At 37.9% G+C, this 16,493-nt stretch overlaps 1 protein-coding gene across 1 annotated transcript in view; it reads right to left on the bottom strand.

Moving 5' to 3' along the window:
- Positions 1-223: 223 nt before the first annotated feature.
- The window catches only part of jade2 (jade family PHD finger 2), a 158,790-nt gene continuing 142,520 nt past the window's right edge, over positions 224-16,493 (bottom strand). The window contains 1 exon segment of the mRNA XM_053331049.1: positions 224-367. Coding sequence (XP_053187024.1) covers positions 224-367 — 144 coding nt within the window.

The raw sequence follows: 16,493 nt of genomic DNA, 5'->3' as shown, positions 1-16,493 counted from the left end.
AACTGACATTCATTACAAGATGATTCATTTCAAAATGTACCTGAATTGTTTGTAAAACTAAAAACTATTTTTCCGGTCATATATTTCGTCATTTAAGGTTCCTTAAAAATAGTATTAATATCTCGTCTCGTTCTCATGAACACAATATCGTGTATCTTCTTGTTTCGTGAGCTGAGCGTATCGTTACACCCCAGAAATGAGAAAATCACCACAGAAAAGAACTTCACATACACATACACGTTCTCTTACCTCCAGCCATGTCTTCTTCTAGTAGTTGGATTTGCAGGTGGAAGATCTTCTCCTGGAGGTCGCACAGGGTGTGTTTCATTTTCTCCCTCCGTGTCACCATGTAGCACAGATTACGCACCTGAAACACATTACATCGTCGTTACACACACAACAGATCAGAGGTGTAAGAAGGGCAGCACCTTTCATCTTGTTGCATCGCGTCATGATTTCGTGCTGAGACAAACATAAACCTGACAGTGAGGTTTACAGGCACATAAACAACATTATAACACACACACACACACACACACACACGCTCAGTGAAGACAGTTGAAATACATATTGTCTTTATATTATGAGGAGCCGCTGATAATAATGAATTTACCCTTAGCTCTGCAACTGATGATTCTCTTTTGTTTAGTCATTTGTCAAAATGATTGTCACAACTTCCCAGAGTGAAAGGTGATAGCTTGTCCAAAACTCTGGTTTACTATCCCAAATGACAAAGAAAAGCCTTAAACCCCCACATTTGAGAAGATACAAACAGCAGGCATTTTTGCTTAAAAAAATGACTTAAATTATTATTTCATGATCAAATTAGTTGCACATTCATGTTTGCAGATAAACATATCGATTTATCTTTGCAGCTCTATTTACCACCAGACTCTGCAGCTTTGTAGACCTTTTAAACCCCTTCAAGTTCATCGTTTTAGTTTTATGGCATAGTAACTGTTCGGTTCACCTCTCTCATAAAACGAACAACGTCTGACAGCCATACTGTATCTGATCAGCACCAAAGTCAGACAAAGTCACTGAATAATGTGATGAAGAAAATGGAACATCTATTGGCTAAAAAGCCACATATTTTTGTTAGAAATTGGAGGAGACCAAACTAGAGCTAAATCAAAAGTAGTTTTTAGTAGGTGTAGATTTACACCCATCAGATAGTCAAGAAACATCACATCAATAATAATGTTGCTCTGTGTGACAAAAAAAAAAAAAAGTATGCTGCTTTATATTGTTTTTAATGAATAACTGTATATGTGACATAATCATTATTCACTCCATGACTCATAACAGTCTTGCCCTGTTCTTGGCTCTAAGAACATGGAACTTTTGAAAAATCTTAAGGTTAAAAAAAGATCTGAGCAACAACACATAACATCAGAGATTTATGTGCATCCAGTAATGAGATGAAGAGGCGACTCTCTGCTTCCTGCCAATAAACTGGATCTCAGACTCTTCTTCCACTCAGGCACAAACTCCAGCTAAGCCCTCCTGCTCCTCCATACAGCCAAATTACTATCATATGGTGCTATAAGCAGTATATGAGTGTGTACGTGTGTGAATAGGGAGTATAGAGCTGGAGAGATGAGTGTGTTTGTGTGTGTGTGTGTGTGTGTGTGTATATATGTCTATGTGAAGCACATATGGATGTTCAAAGAAAAGCGGTGGTTGTAAATGTGCGCATGTTTTGAATTGGTAACATATAAGAGACTCAGAGTGAGACTGTAATAAGAAGACAGAAATAGATAAATGGGGAGGACAGGTAGGGAGAGAAAGTCAAACAGTGCAGAATAGTGGCAAACCAGATTGAAAGATCTTGTCAAGTGTAACAGCTGTGGTTGTTAAATGCTTATAGTAATTTATTTCACCTACAGATAAAGCAACAATTACAGAGAGTAGATACACATGTTAGCTCAGAGTACTGGCAGAAAACTCTTCCACTAGTTTCTGTACATCAGAAGTTCTTGAAACTCGGGGTGAGGGACAGAAAGTGATGGAAAGAGGCAGCTATAAGGAGAGAGAAAGAGTCAATGTTCTATCAGACCAAAATTCACTTTCCATTCATTTCTGTGTGTCTCATTCAGGAAATATTGATTGTTTATATTCTTGTTTATGTAACTGCTAGAAGTAGGAGGAATGCGCCTATTGGTTTTATAATCCTGCTTGTACCATACTATACTATACTATAATATATACTATTAACTGATATTGTTTTTTAAATCATTATATATACTGTATGTATGACTTGTCCTATCCACTTTAATGAGAAAACGTGTCCGATTGTAATGATTACCATATATCTTGTAATTTTAGATTTAACAATGTCATAATTATTGGAATTTACATTAGTACTGTGTTTGCATTGTTATCTACTATAGATTTCTATAAAGAGAAAAAATCAGCTTTCATTAGTTGGTAGGGATGCCATTTACCTACCACATCTGTACAATGTGTTGCCTTACTTTTCTGTAAATATTTCTGTAACACCATGTACAACACAGCACAGGTTTATAGCTGTTTAATGTCCTCATACTGTAGGTGCTGTTGTATTTTGGTTTCAATGCAAACAGTTACAGTAAGAGCTATAACAGACACAAAAGTTTATGTGTAACACAAATATTTCATGGTCTGAGTTTTTTTTTTAATGTACACAACAGAGTGTTTGTGATTTACAGTCTGTGTACAGCTGTGGATATACTGCACACATCATATCCAACACACAGTCATGACAATAAAGTAACCGGAGAGAGAGGGAGGTACTAATTGGGTCCAAGCCAGAACACTTGAGTCCCAAACTAACAAGCCAGAAACTGGATCCCTGCCAATTGGATCTCTTGCACAACAGCAAATCAGTAATCATGTGTCTCTAACAACATCTGTGTGTGTGTGTGTGTGTGTGTGTGTGTGTGTGTGTGTGTGTGTGCATGCACGCATGCTTGTGTGTAGCAACATCTTGCATGTGTGAGGCTGAGGATCTGCCATGGAGCTAATGGGACAAGACAGACGGTGTACAGTGTGTGTGTGTGTGTGTGTGTGTGTGTGTGTGTGTGTAGGTGGTAATGGATTCAAGTATTAAAGAGGTAGAACAAACAAGGACATACAGATATAAACATATATTCTACAAAAATATTTTACTGATGGGAACACAACATGAAAACATAGACTAAAAATGTGTGCATACATGTGTGTGTGTGTGTGTGTGTGTGTGTGTGTGTGTGTTAGTAAGTGAGAGATAAAGAGAGAAAGGACTGTGTGAGTTAACATTCACGATAAAAAAACAGAATTGGTTTATTTTTTTGCTTGAGCAGTACATGTGTGTAGGTGTGTGTGTGTGTGTGCATGTATGTGTATTGAGTGTGTATTGGCTGTCCAGCAGGCTGACCGTTTATCTGTTGGTCTTGATGGATTCGTCAGCTTGGCCTATCTGACCCATTCCATCCCTGTTAGAGCGCTGCAGATAAAAATAGCCGCTCAACTGGGACACAATGTGCAGAGCCTGGCTTTGATTAGGACACTCGGTGTGTGTGTGTGTGTGTGTAAGTGTGTGTATGTGTGTGCGTGTGTGTGTGTGTGTGTGTGTGTGTATACCGTTTTCAAAAACAAATACCTCTGCCTGGACGGATGACAGGGGAGTGGAGAGCAGGATGGGAAGAGGAGGAAGAGCAATGAGAGAGGAGGGAAGTTGGGAGTATAACTGTTGAATCTTTCTGTTTTGGTTTTCTTTCTCTACTTTTTGCTCTCACCTTTTACCTTCACTTTTCATTCACTCCTCCAAACTCTGGATACCATGGATGGTTAACTAAGAGCTGAGCAGACTTTTTTTCTTTTCTCAAATGAGAATACTGAAAATGAATCAAAACTAATTTAAATTTAAAAAAAGGATGAATCTCAAATGGAAATGTACTTTTATAATCCAGCAAATGTACAAGTTAATTAAATTGGTTCAAAAATATTTTTCTACTTGACCCTTTAATGACTTTCTTTAACACATGGGTGTTGTTCAGCCAACATCATTTTCCATTACATTTTTTTGGATACTTCTAAGTCGTGATAACAAAAGAAGACCCAGAAGATTTAATTAACTTCCAAGCTTTGCAGTTTTAAATATATCCTCAAAACAATTTTATATCAAATGTTAAGTTCAATTTTAAGACTTTGTTTGCTTTCCTGCCAATTATTTCTAGTCAAGCACAAACATTTAGAAGCATGAGATGTTAAAATCAATTTTCCAACAAATGTGTGCCAAAATATAAACCACAAACCTAGAAAAATAGACCGTTAGAGTGGCATTTGAAACATTCAAATATATATTTCATATTTGAGTTATGGTAAGATGTTTCTTTAAAACTGCTGTACATGTTTGGATCTATCTCAAATGTAACTTCTTCAACCATTTTTCAAAATATTATACACTATATAGTTAATTCTGCAAAGGTCAGTGAGGTCAAAAGTGTATGTTGTGCTTATTTTTTCCATACTTAAATGAGATTTTTAACATTAGCACCTCTCTTTGAAGCAGATTTTTGTCACAAGGAAGGAATGAAATTGAAATAAAATGACCTGAATTGAATTTCTTGCCTTTTTGGCACAAACATCCTGTGACATTTGCTCACGCTGTCTCCTCTGTCTGTTAGAGCCTCCTGCCCTTTACAAATGCTCTCCTCTATCATTCTTCCCTTCACAATTTAATCCTTCATCCTCCCTCCCATCCATCCACCCATCTGTACTTCTGTCCAACTATTCACTTTCTCTTGAACCCCCATCTGTCTTTTCACCCCATCTCTGTCAGAGTCTCTTCATTTATCCTGAGCTGCTATCCACTCTTAGCACTTCTCCCGTTCAAACATACTCACCTCCAGACACAAATCTGAGAACATGTACTGGCGTTGAAGTTGTTTTAATAGAAGATTCCACACAGTCTACACGGGGGAGACTCTGCACCAAAGGCAGTTAAATCCTCTGGTGGATAAGTCAGCAAAGATTACTCAGTCTCACTAACTTTTCAACAAAAATATTCTAAAGCCTCAGTTACGTACGGTGTGTCTCTGACAAAGAGCCAATGAAACCAAAGGAAAACAGCACTTTTGCGTCAGGGCAGGGGAGCAGATGAGATTTCACTGTTTTCTTTCTGATAAAATGAGATGTTATTCTAGTTGCTTTTTATAAAAGTGTCAATATTTTTACAATTCTGGTTATCATGGAAGACTGTTTTTCTTTGGATATGTCCACCAGCCTGAAGAAACACTCCCCTTTCACTATTAATTGGATTTCATTTTATAAACAGAGGTGGGTTGTGAACACGTTAGGAAATGACTATACAGACAACCTGTACAATGATATTGGGGACATTTCCTGCAGATCAAGCTGCCAGGAACAGGGCTGGGCTTTGAAGCCAGTCTACCATAGTGGCCAAACTGTGTAATTACAATGTCATCATGTGATGCTTTTGGGATTTACATTATGAAAGAGTTGTCTGTAAATCAGCTCGTTAATTTTTTTGAGTGTCACAAACGGACTTATTTCACTATCAGCTTTTTGGCTTCTTGCGCCACTGAACGTTAGCAACTGTCATAGAAACGCTGCAAACTCAAACATCAGCCATGTTGATGTCAGAGAAGAATGTAAACATAAGCTAGTAAATTCATATCTCCTATGACCTATTTTGTCCTTTTTCTTGACCAATCAGATGGTATGTTGTTGTTGTTGACATGCTTGTTATTGGCCATTTGCTGTAACGGCTGGTTGTGACAAAGTTAATATGATATATTTGTGAAAAATGGACATTAGTAATTTTGGCCAGTGTAAATTAAACTTGACAGGTAATTTGCCTTTTGTCAGGAGGACCAAAGAGCTCATTTAGTACACTGGTTGAGATTGAAGTAATACAATAAAAATAGCAAAGTTCATTTATGGATGCAATTGTGGAACATTTACGGTAATATACACTAATAACTAAATAAACTAACATGACAAAAAAAGCTGAACCTTATCGAAAATGCAAGAAAACAAAAACACCTGAATGATGCATTCCTCCTTTACTCACTCTCTATATCCATCTACCACTTGTTGTATTGGTTCATCCATCCTCCCTCCTCCCTTAATCCCTCAACGACTGAACCCACCTCCTTTCTTTCTCATCCATCCATGACACGACAGGCTGGAGATAATCAGCATTACAAGTGTATTAACTGTGCTGAGCAAAGCCAATGCCTCTCATACCACACCGTCCGTCGATATCTCTCTCTCTTCCTCTCTCTCTCTCTAGGTTAGCGTGTGTTATCACCTCTCTGCACTCATTATGTCAGTCCTGTTCTTACAATCAATGCACACTAGCACACACTAACATGTACATTAATTACCATACACAAATTACACATATCCATCAAAGTACAATTTGTCCAAATATTTGGACAGTAATCTGAACAGTATACCACATTAAGATGGATGCATTTGTGTGTGTATGTGCATGTGTGTCTGTACGTGTATGCATGTGTGTGTCTAAGTTATTCACTGTCCCTCAGGTTGTGGCATGTTGATACATAATAGGCAGCACACACTCTCTCTGTCACACAGATACACAGATACACAAATCACACACACACACACACACACACACACACACACACACACAGAGCGATCAGCAGAACACTAGCTGTCATCAACCACTAATTACATCAACAGGTGTCTGGCAGCAGGGCACCAAGTCCTGTGTGTGTGTGTGTGTGTGTGTGTGTGTGTGTGTGTGTGTGTGTGTGTATGTATGTGAGAGAGAGATAGGGAGAGAGAGAGAGAGTGAGAGAGAGAGGTATATTGGGTACTTTTTAATCCACTCTTTGCATACATTTTAAACACATAGTCAAGAGGTCAACAATCCCTATTTAGTCTGTTTGACTTTTTGGGGACACACAAAGAAAAAATCTAGTTAATATTTGGTTTTAAGCACAAATTTGACTGTTGCATTAAAGGATTGTGATAAAGATACTGAGGCCAGGAAATTTCACAGTTGAGTTATGCATTAAAACAATGCAAGGGGCTGTGCGGTGGGGGCCTATTGTTTAAATTACTGGTGAAACTATGAATTACAATCCAGGAAATCCTGAGCTGTTGACGGTCTGAACCCTACCTAAACCTTACTGTCGAAGATAAGTGTTACAGTAAGTCTAACAGTCCATTTCAACAGTGCACTCTCTTGGAAACTAATGAGAAATAAAATCTGTATATAAAATCACATGTAAGAGAGAATAACATTAATTGATGCACATAGTCAATAAGGCAATATTGGCTTATTGACTATGTGCATCAATTAATGTTATTCTCCTATACCAATACACTGGTCAGATTAGATACAACTGTCATATCAAGGCATTTTATTGCTTGACATAATATGACACATGCTACTATGCTGAACTCATTTATTTATCTGTATCCATACAAACCTTTTTGATGTCTTTGTCTGCCATGTGGCAACAATATGTCAGTGCTGCATTTACACTGACATATTTATTCATTTATTAGATACATTTAAAGATTAAATATTCAAGATTTAATTTTTTTATATTTCCACGCAAATTTCAAAACTTGCATAAAAAACAGGTGGAAAATGGTAAATGAATATTCCTGCCACTCTCTCTCCATTAGGAGGTGGTGTTTAAGTATTCAAATGAAAGAGTGTGAGTGTGCGCTGCTCCGGGCAGTAAGGCAGGAGGTGCGTCAGAACTAATTCCCAAACTGATCTCTGAGATAGAGATAAATCCAGTGCGGACAGAGAGGGAATGTGTGTGTGTGTGTGTGTGTGTGTTCAGTGAAAAGAGGAACATGTGTCAGTATGTTGAGGTGAATGTGTGTGTGATTCTGAGAAATACCAAGTGAGTGAGTGTGTGTTTAAGTGTGTGTGACTACAAATGGATTTCATGGTATTGACTTAAGTGAAATGACGCACATGTGGTAAATTACTATGAAGACATACTGACCTGAGGCGGAAAGTGAGAAAGAGATACAGTTAAGGCAGTGAGACAAAAAAAGAGACACTTTAAACTATACCAATGAGAAAAAGAAGCAAAAAATGAAATGAAGGAGATAACAGTCTCTTTTCTTTCTTTCTTTCTTACTTTCTTTCTTTACTTCTCCAACCAAATTCAAGCTCCAGATCTATATTGACTTGACCCCCTCAGCTCTCAGCATATTGACTTCAAACCTGTGCTGCTTAGTAATGAGCACCATCGACTTTTCACTGGCCCTGAATTACACAGATGGAACTGTGAGGAAGCAGCCAGCTAAAGATCAGGATTATTGATCTTTAATTGGCCCAATATCACACCAAACCCAATATGGAGAGGCCTAGGTTAATTACTAACAAGAGAATCCTAACTGGAATAATTAAACTGGAGTGTGTACTTAAATGCAGACAGTTCGTTATATAGCAGGAGCTCAGCTGTGATTACAAGTCCAAACAGTTAATCAATGTGTCACATGTTGCTCAAGTGTACTTCATCTATTAGTTACAGCGTCTGGATTAGTGGGAGTGTGTTGCTATTCACATCTGGATTTTATTAATAGCTATAAAGACAACTACAAAAGAATCATTCAGAGGTGACGTCAAAACATCTAAGAGATAAAAACTTGCGGTTGAACATTTTTAGTTGAAGGTTAAAAGTTGAAACGTATCTTTAAATGTGTAGTTGGAAATGAAATGCTTCTGATACAACCCTCACATATAACTTGTCTAAGATTACTTTCACACCTGCCTTGTATTTCTTGTCTACTTCATGTTCAGCTGACCTTTAACAAATGAACCAAGAGCTGTACAGTGAGCTTCAAGTTATATGCACTGACCGGTAACTCATTAACTAGACATTTTAGGTGACTGTCATCTTGCATCATCATCAGTGATACGTGAACTTGTGGGGGAAATTAAATCCTGATGGCCGACAGCAAGTCTTGCTGCACTTTACTGAACCCTGATGTGTTTATCTTCACTGGCAACTTGACCACTTATGTCATGAATAATGAGAAACCTGTAGAGGCAGAAGAGAAGAACTTTCCCTCTGCTGTTTCACTGTTGAGTTTCAATAAATTTGAATGGAAAATAGTTCCCACATGGTTTATACTTATGTTATTCTATTATAAAGATAATATAAGACTCTTTCCATTTAATAAGTTTAGAATTTGAATTGATGCTAAAAACAATTCGATGTGATCTACTTTGTTTTCACGGGTCTTTTGACATTCGACTTTTTTCATCCTATTTTTTTTGGTTGAATCTTTTTTGCCTATATGTAAAGACAATGATGCAGCATCATGTAACATTTGCATCACATGAAAACAGACTGTTTAGAGTTCGACAAACATAATCATCATTTTGAGTTTGACTGTTGCTTAGCAAAAAGATTTCTCCATTCGACTTTGCCTGATGTGTCAAACAAAATCAAAATACCTCTAACTAACTTACAGTAAGACACCATCTCCAAACGTTCTGTAGCACATCTGTACAAAAAGATGCCTTGAAAGGTTTTCCTTCACATAGTCCTCATTCAAAAATACAACACCCCTGTGACCTGTACCGTCAAAACAAAAAGCCTGTGCAGCACCTCATAAATACTTTTCATGATCCTACAGAGACAGTTAGATAACTCCCACACCTAGCATCCTCATCTGTCACAACATTACGAATTTATGAAAGAAAATAAAAACCTGTCTAACAGACGTAAATTTAGTGAATTTGCTGCCGCTTCAGAGGCGAAAAATAACCCATCTTGGGACGGGCATTGCAAGCTAGCTTTGGCTATTAGTGCTGTGGTATTTGGCACAAGTTCATGCTATATACATGTTCTGATAAAGATGAACTTTAAAAAAAATAAAAAAGTGAAGTTCATGGTTGTCAAATACTGCAACCATGACACAAATGATAAAATATATTTTAATCATAGTTGGTGGACACGCAAACACCAGAGACATATAAACCTACTGAACATGTATTGGTGCCATATGACACAGACCTGTGATGAAGAACTTATCAGGACTATTGATCTGCTTCAGAAGTTTATTGTTGATGACATGACGTGAGAGCAAATTTGTGATGAAAGGCGCCAACTAGTTCCAACAGTATCAAACACACTGTATGGAGGTTGTTACTACATGTAGCCCACTGCTACCTGCAGTAAATTACACTAATGTATTCAGAAGAGTGCCAAAGAAGAAAGGTCAAAAGTATCAAGCCACAACTCAAGTCACTTCTGCTTATAATTAAAATCACATTTTAAATCTCATCTCTGTGAACTTATGGCCTCAGACCTAAGTATAAACATTGATTTTAACATTTTAATAACCATCCTTAAATTTTCGGTGAGCACTAAAGGACCTCTGTGTAACAGGACCTTGAGAAACATTTTACTTTTGGCAGGCTGAATGAAGTGGATATCAGACCGCTATCAGCTGATTCACAACACTGCACTGAAAGAACACAATACTCTAGTTCTCAAATCGCTGTTTGGCTACCTGTGTGTAAAAGGATCAATGTAAAATACAATTGCTTGTTTATGAAGCACACAACGGTTTAGGGCCAAAATACATCTCTGGTTCGCTTCTCTGTTACATGCCCTCCAGACCTAATGGATCCTCCGGAACTGGTTTAGTTACTGTTCTGAGGGTTAAAATAAAACACAGTGACGCAGCCTTTAGCCTTTAACACACATCTGGAACAAACTTTCAGATGAGGTGATGTCTACTTACATTAACATTTTAACATCAAGGCAACTTCTCAGATTTTTTAAATTGTACATGCTATTAATTCCTGCACTATCTTTACATTTTTATGTATTTTAATTAATTTTTCCTTCTCATACTGTTTTCAGTGTTATCTCATGCCATATGTAAAGCTCTTTGAAATATCTCTTGTGTTTGAAAGGTGCTATAGAAATAAGCTTGCCTTGACTTGCTTTGGCTTGCCAAAGTCTCCACAAGTCCCTACAACATAAACAGACTGTATAAAATACTGTGGGCTGAAATAATCACTGCCATAAAAGCAGATCTTGGCAGTGGGAACACAAATATTCGTGTTGTGAATCGTAAAGACCTTCAGATAATATCAGCTACCTGAGGATAAAGTAGCGTGGTGTGAATTTGTTACCTTCCACACATAGTGCCCTTCAGAGGACCCTAAAACAGTCTGTGACTCGATTTCACCCACTGACGCTGTGAGAGCACGGAGCAATAACACTACTCGCAGTAGGAAACATTGGCCAACGTGCATTATCTTGTTTTTTTAACTACTGGTCACGACCTAAAATAGATCATAAGCATGTACAGAGAGTGGATGACCACAATGAGGGTAGGTAGTAGCAATATCTTGATTCAATAAGCCAGGATGTGAGGGTGATATTAAATTTCTATCTCAGGTCTTATGCACTGAAAGATTTGTCTTTTTTTTCCCTTTAGTGGTTTTTGCTCTACATTGCATAGAAAGAACTGCAGCTATTACCCTATTATTCCTGTGATGATTTCAATCTTACCTCTGCTGCTGGAAATATAAATCACCTCACTTCTTACTCTCCAGTAGAGCTGAACTTGAGTAGAAGAAAAACAAATTCTATTTATTTCGAAATGCTTACTAAGATATGTTTTTGTGTAAGGAAAAATTTCCTGACAGACAAATTCATGGCGAGGTCAGGAGGTTTTTTTGCACCTTTTTCAAAGATTTTCTAGCAGGCAGTAATAAAGTTGTTGTAGCAGCACTTAGGGAAGCATTGTATGTATGTAAAATGTTACTGAAAGCAACACATTTAAACCACACTGACTTTGTTCAGTTTGTTTGCAAGTGTGGATACCTTTATTATCAATGCTTTGACTTGGATCATCTATCATTCAAGAACTAAGAATATGTTGTGGGTTTGTCATTTGTATTTGTTACCAAGCATCAAGCAAGGCTAGTTTTTAAATGGATCTGAAGCTAAAGAGTGGCATACTCTATCTCACACTGCCATCACGTTCTTGTTTATTTATTGTACTAATGCACTTTGTAGTCACATTCATATTTATTCTTTATCTTTGCACTAAATGTTACCTGATTTATATTGTTTAATGTACTGTTGTTGTGTTATATGTGCCTTGTAAGGTGTCCTTGAGTGCTTTGAAAGGCGCCTTTAAATAAAATGTATTATTATTATTATTACTATTATTATTATTATTATTATTATTATTATTATTATCATCATTATTAAAAGGTGAGAATGAATTTGGATCTTGGTTGATAAAAGTTTAAAAACAAAAGATAGGCAACTCATGAATAGCATATGAGAAATTCTATGTAGGTAAAGACAGATCAGCTGGAAGGCAGGTAGACATTCAAAGAGAGCCAGGCAGTGAAACACAAATAAACTGAGAACAGAGAAAGAGAAGAGAGTGTGTAAGAAAGGAGATACAAGTCAGAGGTAGAGAAAATAATAAACACAAGGGGAAATGAATGGCATGGCAGTTGTCCAAATGACAAGACATGCCAAAGGAGTGAATGGTATAGAGGTAGAAGGATGAGTGATGCAGGGACAGAAGAAAAGGGCTGAAGGACGGAAGGAGGAGGGAAGGAAGAAAGGACTGAAGGATGGAGGGAGGGGGGAAGGAAGAAAGAACTGATGGAGGAAATAAAAAAAAGAGAAGGAAGGAGAGAGGAGAAAGTGGGTCAGACAGGGAGACAGACAGTGGAGGCTGCTGCAGCTGGATTCGGCAGACTGAAGCTTTGTGAAACCCTCCCTGATGTGCAGCGCTCGCAGCCGTCTCTCTCTCTCCCTCCCTCCCTCCCTCTCTCTCTCTCACACACACATGCACGCACACAAACACACACTCCAAAGTCTATCACTTCCACACGCACAAACTACATGATTTATTAGCTCCCGCTAGTCAGTCACAGACACTGTAGCCACGCCCATATGGGATCCATGGCAACATCATTCTCCAGTCAGAGCTCAGATGTTCAGTTTTTGGCTGTGTATAAAAGTGTGTGTGTGTTTTCCTCACGTGTATTCATGCATTCACGGCTCTTACTCTGTATGTTTTTCATATAAGTTTCTTAATCTGTGTTTGTGTAAAAAAAGCTTTTCACAGCTTCTTTATGTATCTGTTCATATTAAGTGTTTATATGCATACTATATATTGTATACACACACTGACGTGCCTCCTGGAGGAGTATGGGAGGGCGTCTGGAGCGGTGCCAAAGCAATAAACTCTAAATAAACCTTGTGACACCAACACTCTGCTCCTCTCATTCCTCTACAATCATGTACTCTCCTTTTCTTTTCCATATGCACTCCCTTTCCCTCTCGATTTCCTCTTCTTTTCATCTACACCCATCCTCTCTTTGCTCTTCTGTCTGTTCCTTCTCCCTCCCTTCTTGCACTCCCTTTTATCCAGCTCACCTCTTTTTCATCCTCTCCTTTTACCCTTTTTCCAACCTTCTTCTTTCTCCTGTCTTTCATTCTCCTCCCTCCTCCCTTCCCTAATGCACTCTGTCCATGCAGAGATAAAGGGAGGAAAGGCACATGAAGAGGAAGGAAAATAGAGAATGCAACAGACAGGCAGAGAACACACACACACACACACACACACACACACACACACACACAGAGTTTAATTAAACTGAAAGGAAACCATGTACACACCACACCATGTCTAATAGCAAATATTTAAAGATCAAATCCTGGTTATGAAAACCTTATTACTCCAAAGCCCTCGTCTCCATTGGATTGAGGTTTTATTGGACAAACTGTTTCATGTCAGCAAACAAAACAGGATTTGGGGAGGGATTAAATTGCCTCCAAAATCTCACTTGACAATGTATCCAGACAGCATGGATCGGCTGTCTTGCATGCGGCATGCATAAGCCCTGACAGGATTAAAGAAGAGACTGGTCTGAGCTTTTGGAAATTTCTAGTTGTTCCTGCCACAGCTCCTTAAGGAATCCTCAGAAATGTTCAACATAAATACAGTCTTCTACCAGTGGCCAACAACGCTTTCCTCACACATATTACTCATTACTTTGTGTACTGCTAGATTATGTCTATCTGCACTTACCATAAACACAGGAGATCATGACTACATTTGACATTTTTTATTGGAAGTCATCAGGTCAGGTTTGAGGTGCAAAGTAGGAACTGCTTTTATGATGTTAGTACTGCACTGATTTGCAGATGTTTTATCTATTTTTATCTACCAAATGGATAGGATGACATTTTAATGTGACTCTTCTTTTTAATGTAAAGAAATATAAATGTATTATCGATATTGTTTCTTCTTATTGTTATTTATTTGAAGTGAAAACTAAATAATGCCAGATGTATTGCATTGTTTCAAGGTAGTTTACTCAGTTGGAACATGCATTTGTTGTAATTAGGGATTATTATACTGTATTACCAAGATAGTGTGATTTAAATATCACATTTTGCTTTATTTATTTGAAGGAGAGAGATGACAAGCAGCAACAGCCTGTTTGGAATTAAAATAAAGTTAATGGGAAATGTATCTTAACTCTGAGAATTACAAAATGCTTCACTTTGTACAAAGGATGCGAATGATCTAACAGAGATAACAAAATACTTAAAATACTATACAAGCTTAAAAAGGTCACACATCTCCACTTGTAGTTCAAAAGTTATGTGTTACAGTCATGGCCTCATTATAACTTACAGACTGATCCCAATTAATTTAATGCAGTGGGTCATGACCAGTAGGTATTGGAATTAGCATTAGGAGAGAAGTAGTTGGATTGGGGGATCTTTATTTTTTTACCACTAAAAAATCCCATGAAATTGGCTTTTGAACTTACTGGAAAACAATGCCTCTTCACCACATGTTGTACTTATACATGTAGCCAAAAGATATGGCCAATATTCTTCAAACTTTCCTTAAATATCACTGTTATAAGATTATATTACACCTAGCAAACACACACACACACACACACATGTAAACCAACCATACACTTTGACTTAAAATCTAAAAGGGCATTACATAATGTCTGTGTCTCTTCAATGTAGGCATCTCTTCATGTTTTCACACATGCTCTGATGTTTTGAGGGTGTCAATGATCAAAATGATTTTAAGAAGAGCCTTTCAGCCCATCACGTCAATCAAAAAGCCCTTTTTACTATAACTGATACCCCACTGGTTTACAAATGAGACTGATTCTTCACTATGCTCCATCTTGTCCCAACAGCCAGTTTCAACAGTGACGGCATCATTTTAGTAATGGTACAATTTCAGTGGAAAATGTTAGTTCAATATTTCGCTATATAGACAGTAGACAGAGGAAGCCACTACATATTTAAATAGTGGAAAATTAAAAATACAGAATGATGAAATTTGAACAACAGGTGATACTGGATACACCACTAATGAACAGATATAGCGATAGTACCACCTCCAAAGAAGTTTCACACCATTTGACAGGTAGGGTAGAGAGGTTCTTCTCCAACCACCTCTTCTCAGGAGGGGGAGCCAGGAAGGAAGTTATTCAGACTCAAATAACACCCAGCAGCAGGAGAAGGGCTTCACACAGTGAGGAGTAAAGCCTAATTGGCTATGTTTTATTGCCCGGCCAGCCAGGGGTAAGTGGAGGTCTGAGAAATGTGTTTGCAGATGCTACAGGGGGCTCAGCAGGGAAGCTTTATTCCATAATGGCTGGGACAAAATTATAGCATGCGGAAGCATTGGCAAAACTGTGTTCAGAGCTTTACAGTGAAACTCAGTTAGGGAAGAGATGGATTCTTTGGCACTGATGGGGTGCGCCCAGCTGACTGTAATCTGTGTAACCTCCCAATTAGTTTCAATTTATTGTACTCTGGATTTACAGACTGCGGACAAGCCTCCCTGCTGAAAGAGAGGAGGGTGGATACTGTACTGTATGCTGGCAGATAGTTTGGTCTGGTCTGACCATAAAAGCAAGTTAAACAGGCAATCATATTAAAACACTAACCGCTCTGCTCACATCCGTACTGATACTTACACCTCTTTCAGCATCAGACCATTACTGCCCATTTAAAACCAAATTGAAAGCCTCATGAACAAACATAAAGTTGCATATTCAAACTACAAGAAACCCCAACCTTTTACAGTAAAATAAAAAAAGAAGCAAAATAATAAAGTTATGCAGAAGTGACACAGCTAGAAAAGATTTAAAACTGAACAAACAAGCATGTTACACTACTTTCAACACATTTATTTAAGTTGCAGTACGCCTTTTTAGATCCTGTTTCTATATGATAGGTATTAACATAGCCAAGGGACTTGCCAGACTGGATGACGGTATAGCAAACACAGACACATATTACCAATCCAAGAACTGACAATAACAGCCAATGGGTTGGAAAGTGTGTGAGTTATACCAATATTTTTGAACAGTTGTTTGTTTGCTGTTTTTTCTTTTGCTGACTCACTGAAGCCCACTGTAAGACGGCTAAAAGGGTCATAACAGACTCTTACACCAACATTACAAA

The sequence above is a fragment of the Scomber japonicus genome, chromosome 13, assembly GCF_027409825.1.
Source record: "Scomber japonicus isolate fScoJap1 chromosome 13, fScoJap1.pri, whole genome shotgun sequence".
NCBI classification, from domain to species: domain Eukaryota; kingdom Metazoa; phylum Chordata; class Actinopteri; order Scombriformes; family Scombridae; genus Scomber; species Scomber japonicus.
Note: the sequence above shows the minus strand (reverse complement) of the source record. Positions and strands in the feature narration are given on the sequence as shown.